Source organism: Scomber scombrus, chromosome 1 (assembly GCF_963691925.1).
Source record: "Scomber scombrus chromosome 1, fScoSco1.1, whole genome shotgun sequence".
NCBI classification, from domain to species: domain Eukaryota; kingdom Metazoa; phylum Chordata; class Actinopteri; order Scombriformes; family Scombridae; genus Scomber; species Scomber scombrus.
Genome location: NC_084970.1, coordinates 15998941 through 16009215, shown reverse-complemented (window position 1 = coordinate 16009215; position 10275 = coordinate 15998941). Strand labels below are relative to the sequence as shown.

The 10275-nt window shown below is 38.0% G+C and overlaps 1 protein-coding gene across 1 annotated transcript; it reads right to left on the bottom strand.

Moving 5' to 3' along the window:
- Positions 1 to 955: 955 nt before the first annotated feature.
- tacr2 (tachykinin receptor 2) lies at positions 956 to 7017 on the bottom strand. Its single transcript, XM_062428094.1, has 7 exons — positions 6871 to 7017; positions 5846 to 6141; positions 2443 to 2637; positions 1857 to 2007; positions 1555 to 1674; positions 1389 to 1465; positions 956 to 1292 (listed from the first exon to the last, which is right to left on the bottom strand). Exons 1-7 carry the CDS (start codon positions 7003 to 7005, stop codon positions 956 to 958), a joined length of 1311 nt encoding a protein of 436 aa, XP_062284078.1. The 5' UTR covers positions 7006 to 7017.
- Between the last annotated feature and the right edge of the window lie 3258 nt (positions 7018 to 10275).

Sequence of the window (10275 nt, the reverse complement as noted above, 5' to 3'; positions counted from 1 at the left end):
CTTCCTGCTTCTCTACATGAATCATCAGTGCAGTGTGTGTCATATCCTACATTGTAGTTTTAGTAGTTAATTCTGTGTCTGTTCATTCAATGTAGAATATGCAATTTTGAATTTACTGTAATATACTATTCTGACAAGTTATCTTGCAGATAATGCTTTGGCTGTATGACTGCTTTAAGTTATTTCCCTTTGAACTGTGGCAGAATTGATGGCTCACTTTACTGAGGCTCTCAGACATCAGGCTATTTGTGCATTGTGATTAGTGACAGACAGAAATGAAATAGAAAATATCTCTTTAAGAACAAGACAAGACAATTTTTGCAATAAAAATCCATTGCGGTTAAAAGAAGCAAACACACAAAAACAACAATATTAAGGCTTGGTGCTGATGCCATTGGACGGTTCATCCATTCTATGCTCTTGAAAACCAGTAACCACAGATAAAAACTACAATTACACCATAATATCCACAGTTCACAGCTTTTCTCCAAAGCAGAGGAGCAAGAAAAGTGTCAGTGAATGAAATAAGGGAGTAGTAGATGGAGCGAGGAGGGAAGAGGAGAAATGAATGATGGGCTGATTTATCTTCAGTCTTTCCCAATAGCAGCAAATACTAACAATGCCGGAGTTTGTTTCTCATGTTGTCCAGTGCACAGGTGCAGTTTCTTCTTTCTATATTTTTACATCCTAATATGATCACTTTGGTATTAACATGAAAACATCCCCCAGGTTGACAGTGGCATTCATTTATTTACCACTGTAACAAAAATGGTCCCAAGTCTCAGTTTTCCAAAGGGATGCATGTCAGTATTGTTTGCTCAGCTCCTTTCGGCTGTTGGCAGGACTTCCTCTAAATCCATCTGCTGTCTTTTGTTTTTATCAGTTATAATGTCGCTATAGAAAAACTCTGTTGTCTTCCCATCAGGAATGTCCACATCATTGTTGGCTTCAGGTGTCAGTGGGTGTTGTCCATGAGTTTGGCAGCTGCAGAATTTGTATCATCCTGGCTGTTCGTCACATGTTTGTTGTGTGTGCTGAATGTATTTGATGATGTGTGCTTTTTAAGCTGTATGGAGGCATTTCTCTCAGTGTAGAGCTGAGTGCTGACAGCCATGTTTGTATCGAAGGTGCTGTTGGTTTTGATGGAGGTGCGTGCATGTGTGCTGTTGTTGCGGTGGCTGCGTGTCATGGTGACTCTGAAGGTGTGTGCATGCTTCAGTTCCATCTTGTCCTCCTCTGACACTTTGATGAAGGGACACCAAGCAAATGCATGACGGAAACCAGAACGAAACCTGCATTAAAAGAGACAGAAAGAGGAGAGATAAGGGAAATGTTTTGAATGTTGAGGCACTGGTTTGTCCACAAAATCCATGAAATATGTGTTTTACCTTTGGTTTAGGCAGCAGTAAATGATGGGATTGTACATAGTTGAACTCATTGCCAACCAAAATATGGCCAGATAAACCTGACAAGAAAAGAAAACATGATCCAATAAATACGTTATAATAAATAAATCAGAATGATGTAATAACAGGAAGAAAGACAGTTGCTAACCTGTTGAATATAATGTTGCTTGTAAATGTCTCTGTTGAAGGATCCGAGTATGAAGTAGATGTGGTAGGGCAGCCAACACAGAGCAAACGTCACCACCACGACAACCATCATCTTTACTACCTGTGGGAAATCAAATAACATGTCAGCTTTAGCTCGGTATTTAGCTGTCTGTTCATTTTTATATCAACAAACTCATCTGAGCACAGTTGGATTAGGCTAATTTTATCTGAGCAGTGTGAGAATAATGAGGGTGATTATTTCCAATTTGGTTGATGACAGCAGAAAAACGAGACATGTTTGACCTTTCTCTTGGCTGTAATCTGGCTGTGATAATGGTCTGTCGCCTCTCCAGGGATGTGCCCTCCCCACAGCGTCCGGCCGACTAAGCTGTAGGTTACCAGCATCACCAGCAGAGGGAGCAAGTAGATCAGCAATATCACTGCAAACTGGTAACTATAGACAGAGAAAGAGAGAGAAAGGCTTGTGTCATTTCCATCAAGGACATGTCAGTTTGTATTACTGCATGTTTGTTTGCATGTCAGTGTACATTCACATGTGTTAGAGTGTCTCCAGTGTGTGTTTATTTGTGACATGACTCTCAGCTCATTGGGTACAACTTAAAAATATGGCATACTTACAAATGGTTCACAGACTGTCTCTAATACTTTTATGAGTGATAAAGTTTTTGGATCAATAGTAAGTCATAATAGATAAAACGTGAATCCATAAAACATATGTACATGTGTATCTGTAATGTGTGAATTGTATAGCCTATAGGGAAAAGAGATAATGATAGATGTTTAAGAGTATAGATGAATCTTGTATGAGCGGTGTTTGTAAATGTCTGCATTAAATTACAGTCTTTTTTTATGAATCTCTTTCTTTCACCTCAGTTGATGTGTTCCTCCATAATCATCTGGCCAGTCGACCATGCACACAGTTCTGGGGTAGTAAAATCTTGTCACGCTGTAATAGCACTGAGGGAAAGCCAGTAAGATTGCCACAATCCATATGAGAGCAATCACAACCTTTGTGGAGGTGGAGGAGAGGCGGGGCTTCAAAGGGTGGATGATTGCCATGTACCTGGAGGATGATGAAAAGGTTCATCAAGGTAATTAAAAAGTTGAGGCGATGTGTTCATCTTTGGGTAACATCTGTTGAAAGCTGCCTTTTCTTTTGAACATTCCTTCATTCATCCAAGGCAACATCCCAAATGCACATTAATCAGAGTAATACAAACAAAATTATGATCAATGTAGGGTGCTTCGCTTTTAAAATCATTCAGCACTTTCTCTTGAAAACAGAGTACTAACGTTATACTTTCATCAAAGTCAGTCAATGAAATGACAACACTTTCTCCCAGCAACACTTTCAATGTATTCAGTTGGCTTATTGTATTTTTATTGTATTCATGGTTTATGTTCTTGTTTTTCTGCTGCCTTCCTGCGAAGAGAATGTCCTCTTGTGTGGCAGGAAAGATCTTGACTGAACTGAATTTGATACCGGCATAAACAAAGAGGATCAGCTTGATGCAAGAGAGGTCTACTCTACAGAGAAACTACACTACAAAAATGACCAGCTATATACAGTAATGTTATCTAGAATATAATAATTCAAAACTGAGAACCACTGAGAGTTGTATGATAAAGAGGCAAAAACCTGCATTTGCCTGAGGTCTTTTCTTGATTTATTGACTGTCTCTCTTCTGTTGAAGATTATATTTGTTTCTCTCCTATCTAACAGTCTCTGGTGATTGTAGGATTGAAGTAATGATAATGCCATTATTTCGTTCCACTTACCTGTTTGTATGCATGTCGGTACTAAATGTACTGTCAAGGACTGTGGCAACTGCAGTCAATTGTCTCATCTCATCTAACAAAATATATCTTAAATATATGGCAAATATGTGTCATTATGCATTCAGAGGAATCCTGTTAACCAAGTGAATTAACTGTACCAAGGGAAAGACTTATTAATGAAAGAGATTTATTAACTGCTGTAAAGAATCATTCTGACTGTTTATACCATATGTTAATTGTCATGAATAAAACCTAGTGTATATATTTGTATATTTAATCTGCAAGAACAATAATCCATAAATTGAAAACACATAGAAAAAAATTATACTATAATAGGATAGAAGTTGACCCCTGGTAACAGCCTTGTTTTGATCACTGATGGCATGAACATGAAAGAGTGTCAAAACAGGTGGGATAATGCTAATGCTAAAGGATGAAATCATTATAACAAATACAGATAACAGCAACCAATCATGAATCTTAATCAATGTATTATATTCATTTGCTTAATAACGTTACTCAATACTGTCATAGTTGTAATCAAATGGTCATCTATGACCATGAATCATAAATTTGAATTATTCAGCACTAACAGTTTAAACGTATTTTAATGGCTGCACCCTTTTCCTCATTTTAGTTTGATGGATAATAACAGTGTGTGATCAAGCATCTGAGATGCAATTTCAAAGTCATTTTTTAATAATATTCTGCTTTTATGGTTTGCACAATTGTGAAAAATGTGGCACAAAATTAAATGAAAGCTAAGTTAGGCACGAATGAAAAGGAAAATACATCAAAGATGAAAAAAATAATTATGTAAAGAGGTCACCTAAACCATTTAAGTCAATGTATAACCTATAAATATTAGATAAGAATGTTTTATCCAATCATCATTTAATCATTTAATCAGTTATTCTGACAGTGGTGTGTAAAACAATTGACTCTCAGGTATTTTACTTGCTTTTATATCAACCTCAACTTTTAGCTCTTATTTTCATTCTCAGTTTCAACATCTTCACCATGTTCCTGTTTTGAGGTTACAGATTAACTAATGCCTTAGAGGCCACCAAGAAAGTGGCACAAGTTAAAGGCCAAATCAGACCCACCTGGCTCTCTGAAAGGCTAACGTGTGCAGCTACATGGACAGAGAATTGTACACCTTGGGACATTTGATGAATGTAGATCATGTTTCACAGTTAATCTACTTTATATGTAACTCATCATCATTCATCATCATTTTCAGCACTGTTGCTGCCTGCAGATGAAGCCTGAATTAAGTCACATAAATTGATGGTTCCAAGAATTTTGGAAACTAATGAGGAGGAATTATTGAGTTATCAGCAGATTTTCACACCTGGTCTGATCCAAACATATGTCTCATTCATCACAACATCTGTCCTGGGCCACAGACAGCGACGTATACAGTATGTCATGAACACATATGATAGGATAATGAAATGCTCCAATGAAACTCTCTTCTGGAACAGCAATATTGCAGTTTAGGTGTTTTTGTGGATAAGGTTTCAGAATGGTTCAGTTTCAGAGAGACAATTTTGAATTGGACTGAATTGTATTTATGTTCTGCTTCTCTCATGCAACACCACCACTAACAACAGGCTCAAAAATGAACATAAGCTTCATAAATATATGATATATTGCAATGTTGTTGCATTAGATTACACAGATATTAACCAATATTTGTAATTCTGGGTATAGTATATTGTGTGATTAGTACAGTTTTAGACTAAGAACAGACTGAACATTCATGCTCCACTAAGCATTAATGACATCTGTGACTTTGCTGTCCATTGACCCATAATACCTTAAAGTAGCATTTGTATTGGGTGAACATTTACTGCTGCTGCTGCAATAATAGCAAATGATACGCGTGATATATAATATTATATGTCAACTAGAAGAATGGAAATATCAGAAGGGGTTTTCTGTTCTATCTTTGATACCTGAAAAAGGGCCAGAGAAAACTTGATGAATGACCAGATGAAAAATATTCTGGGGGGCAAAATACACAAGATACATAAACAGTTATGACAAATATACAATATTTTGTACATATCAACAAGTAAGTAAGTCTACTTACTTAAGTGGTGCACCGTTTCTGAGGTGCAGACACTTTTGAGAGATTCATCCTACTCTGACTCTACTTTCAGAAACAGTAAATTTTTTTTTTTTTAAACAGTTAATATACACGGTCGCCCATAAAGTTGGAATTATTTTGTTTTCAGACACATACCTCTTTTTATTTTCTATTTATACACATCAGTAATCACCTTTGACCAGGTGCAATGAGATTGAGCAGTACAATTTTGAAAATATATACACTTTATCTATCAAGAATAAATCACATTATCACAATCATTTCATGAGAAAAAGTAAAAAAATATTTTATTCCAACTTTATGGGCGACCGTGTATGTCCTCAAATGTCATCTATGTGTAATGGGCTTTGTACTGTTTATAAGAGAGCTTCCTCACCTGTCTACCGCGATGGCAGCCATTGAGTATATTGATGAAAACATGGCAGTGATAGGGAAGAAGTTCTGAAACCGGCAGTAGCCCAAGCCAAAGTACCAGTCGTTGTGAAGTGCGTAGACAAAGTTAAAAAGAGTGTTGAAGGTTGCCATGGAAGCGTCAGAGAAGGACAAGTTGACAATGAAATAGTTGGTCACAGTCCTCATGCGTCTGTGAGCCAGAATAATCCAGATGACTGTGACGTTCCCAGTGATGGACACCAAGATGATGAGGGAGTATGCTATAGCCCACAGAGCCACCTGAACGACGAGGACAGGTGAGGAAGAGAGGAGAGGGGAGGAGAGGAGAGGATAGGAGAGGAGGATTGTTAAATCCTTCAATATTTTGTGTGCAGTTACAAAGAACAAGGTGAAAGGGCTGCAGTGCAATCAAAATAGTAAAAAGCCCAAACAATATATATATAAAATGGAAAATATAATAGATAATATTCTCCCCTAAAATACATAATTTGTGACCTTGATGTCATTGGCTTGTCAGGAAGACAAATCAATCTGCCAGTATCTAACCCCCCCCCCCCCCAAAAAAAAAAAAAACAGGTAAAAGAAAGAGAAAGACTAGGACAGCACTCCAAATTGATTTTTTAAATTGCCATGTGGCAATTTCATAATCAATAGACGCAGGTGGAGTTGATTATAGATTTCCACACCTGGTACAAAAACAACTTATTTTAAAAAACCCACAAAACTATTCTACTTCAATTTGATCTTTTTAGGTCTCTAATGTCACAGAGACATCACAGGCACAAGATTCCTGAACATCTTGAGACCCTACACATTTTAAACACATCATTTCTAAAAACACAAATAGTTTTCCCACTGTTTTGTAGTAGCAGGTTTATAGAGCAATGCACATTTTATTCGTTCTATTTCTTCTTCTTCTAAGTGCTTCCCAATTATGCTCCATACTGCGTGTCCCTCAATAAGAAAGCACAGGTTGTAATTGTCCTACTGTCTCTGTGTTTCTCCCACCTGCCAGTCAGGCTGCTGGAACTGATTCCCAGCCGTCTCATTTCCGTCCTCCATCCAGTCGGCGGTCACTGATAACGGCAGTGAGGTGCCCTCCACTTCTCGTTCAACGTGCTGAATGAAACCTTCAGCGTCCATGTTCTTTTCCCTCTTTACCTGGGGACAGAAACTTCATGGATAACTACTGTTTGTAATGCCTTATGCGTAATGAGGCATAATGAGGATGCTACTATCTTGAAGGCGTTTTTAAAATGGATTAATGTATCCTTGTGTATTAATGTGTGTTTTATTCCCAATCGACGATTTTACAAAACTAATTATACTTATGTATATTTTAGCCATTAAAAATAAAACTTACTTTGACACAAAGCCATGAAATACACGTATTGTTACTTTTGTGTGACTATTTTAACTAAAGTGAACCCATCACGTATGTAATATACTTATCTCTTTTATGTCAACATTTCTGAAACCTGAAACCACTATGCGATTTAGATTTGAGGCATTCATATCAAATGGTAGATTTCACTGTGAAGGCATTTGGCTCACCGGGCTTCGGCCTTAGTTAATAATCATACACCATATCTTTATTGAGGCAAGTTTCACAGTCCACTGATAACCTAATCTTACAGTAGCACACGCTAGTTTTAATGAAACTATTCCTTGTGCGTTAAATAACGTTAAGTGTACTTTGTATTAGTCCACATTTAATTGGAAAAATGCTTAATAACTGTTTCTAAAGCAAAGCACATTCATTCATCAGCCAACATGTATTGCAGCTCAGACATTTGGAAGACACACAGAACTAATAAGGTACTTTGTCTGCAGCAAGCGCAACAGCCAAAGCACAAGTAAAGGATCAATACATGGGCTAAGGAAAGCTGATTTCTACAAAAAATGAGCCAATATATTTGTCAGGTTAGTACTTTTATCTGGCTTACCTCTATTTATGCGCTGAAATTGTTTGTTTTTCCATCATTTTGTCCAATCCATTGCTGATTTGCCCGAAAATAAGACTCCTTTTGCATAATGGACAACCAAGTCCATCCAATAATCCATCAAAACCCCTCAAGACATCTCTCCCCTCTCTTTCTCACACATACACACTGTTTCTCTCTCTCCTGGAATGTGCAGCGAGCTGATTACGGTGCTGAGAGTGACGGAGACGCACAGACATGCAGGCACGCGACTGTGCTCGTGGAGCTGCGCCAACTCCACACACACAGCGAAGGGGAGAGATTGAGAGAGGGTGAAATGATTGAAAGGCAGAAAAAGATTGAACAGTGATTGATAGTCAGATTGTGGATCTAAAATGTTGTGAAATAGAGGGTAATGCAGTAACATTAAATCTGAGAGAACACCTTGAAATTGAAAAATGAATCAAGAGAAGGGGGAGGATTGGGGGAAATGAAGGCATGGCTCCATTTAAAACAACAAAGAGATTAGAGTATTAATGAAAAAGAGAACAAACCAGTGAGATTATGAGCAAGAGGTGAATGAGAAAGCTGCACAAATAATGGTCAGTAAGAAAGGAAACGAAAAACGATTCCCAATTTCCTCTGCCATCTGTAATTTCTGCAGCTATCAATATCCCGCTCCCCTGAAATCTAAAGCACTTTTATGGTTATTCTAGGTGGAATTGCCTATTAACTATTCCTCTTCTTCAATTTATGTTTAAAACAGTGGACAGAAGGCACACAGAGGGGGGCTGTATGCAACATCTGCAGAAGACTGGTGCATCTCCTGATCCTCTGAGAACAAAATATGAAGATCTCAAGAGGGCTATGACTAATGATACTTCATCGTTATACATGTGAGGGCGTGGATGGATCTTCACTTCCTCTGTAAAATGCTTATCGTAATATACACCATGAAGGATTTGTGTATTAATAGTTTTAGACAAAAACTCTTTGGGTCGCAAAAAGGGTCCATTCTTGCAGTGTCGGTGGAGTGAGACACACCTCCTTAAAAAAGCTTGTTTTGTGCATCGTGACATGGTTGAAGATGACAAACTTTAATGTAGTGTGAATCAAGGTGCTGTTGATGGTGGGAGATGACTTATTTTTGGGGAGTCTCTCCATCCTTTGCTGCTGCTTTTTGTTTGCAGCCTGTCAGGGATCCTCGTCATTAAGTGCAGCTACTGTTAGAACTATGTCATTCCTTGTTGTGCCGTTCAGAGTAATGGTCTCCCAGTTGATGTGAATCAACTTGTGCTTAGTTAGCCACAGTCAACACATGAATACAATATTCCTGTGCTAATCAAACTCATTTTATTGGTTGTTGCTCAGTGCAAAAGCAAACAGGTAAAAGGGAAGTTCTGCCTCAACCTTAAAGCTCCATTGAAAAATATGTCATTTTTTCCTCGGGTTGAGAATTTATCTGAGAAGAACTGAGGGTGTTGCAGGGTTGATAACGGGGTTGATCACAAAGCACTTGCAAAGCACAGCTCTGTGTTTGCAGTTATTGGCAGTCACATATTTAGTACTTTAAGTTTGAGCTGTGGCATCTGAAACATGACAAAACACTTAAAAGTCCCAATAGAGACAGTATGAGTCAGTATTTATGTCCTGTTGGTTTAAAAATGTGAACATACTGCATGTGTTTAGTCTATTTACATTTCACATGTTTCTGTGTGCTCTGCTGTTGTGTACAGTAAGTATGGGGGAGGGCATTACTTCTGTGTTTCTGTTTACTGTATTATAAACTGTACAGGTAATGAACAGTCTATTTGTTTAAAAAGATATACAAATACGTACTTGTTACCTGTTTACTTATCACAAACCATAAGGTGACATTAAGGACACTCACATGTACTTGCTATATGCTCTTATGATGTGCACACATATGTAATGTAGTACTGTGGTGCTGTTGGGTCATAGCAGTGACTTTTATTCATGTTTCTCCTTAAAACAATCAAACAAAGTGCAAAAAATTAGGAATCTGTGACATTTTCTTTCAATGGTTCTTATGCCTCTCTGTCTTGCTGTTAACGTCCCTGCTTGTGTTTCCTGTTGCTTTTATTCTTTCTACTCACTAACTACCACTTTGATGTCTTTTGGGACTTTGATGTCTGTGGACATCCATTTGTGTCTCTGCCCTCCTGCTCTGTTGTGACTATATGTCCCTCTCGGAGGAAATCTACTGTGTATGTCTATTTGATTGCACAGGAAAGAACGGACAGAGGTAGAGCCTGCCGACTTCAGCTCAACTCATTTTGTCTTTTTTTTCTCTGTGTTGTGTGTGCACAGAATGTACTACATGTGTGTGCTCTCACATGCGCACACATATCCTTGTGCAGGACTTTATGAAGGCCACATGAAGGGTACAGAGGAAAGAAAAGTTTCAAGCTGAAGTAACTGTACTGAACCAAGTGTGGTCTCCTGTGTGAATCTGAGCCTGAATCATTGT

Excerpts from the sequence above, each read along its gene's own strand:
- tacr2 (XM_062428094.1), bottom strand. The coding sequence starts at position 7,005 with ATGGACGCTGAAGGTTTCATTCAGCACGTTGAACGAGAAGTGGAGGGC. Across the intron at positions 2,008-2,442 it reads GGAGGAACACATCAACTGAG|TTACCAGTTTGCAGTGATAT; the intron begins GTGAAAGAAAGA and ends CTCTGTCTATAG. Across the intron at positions 1,675-1,856 it reads AGATTACAGCCAAGAGAAAG|GTAGTAAAGATGATGGTTGT; the intron begins GTCAAACATGTC and ends GATTTCCCACAG.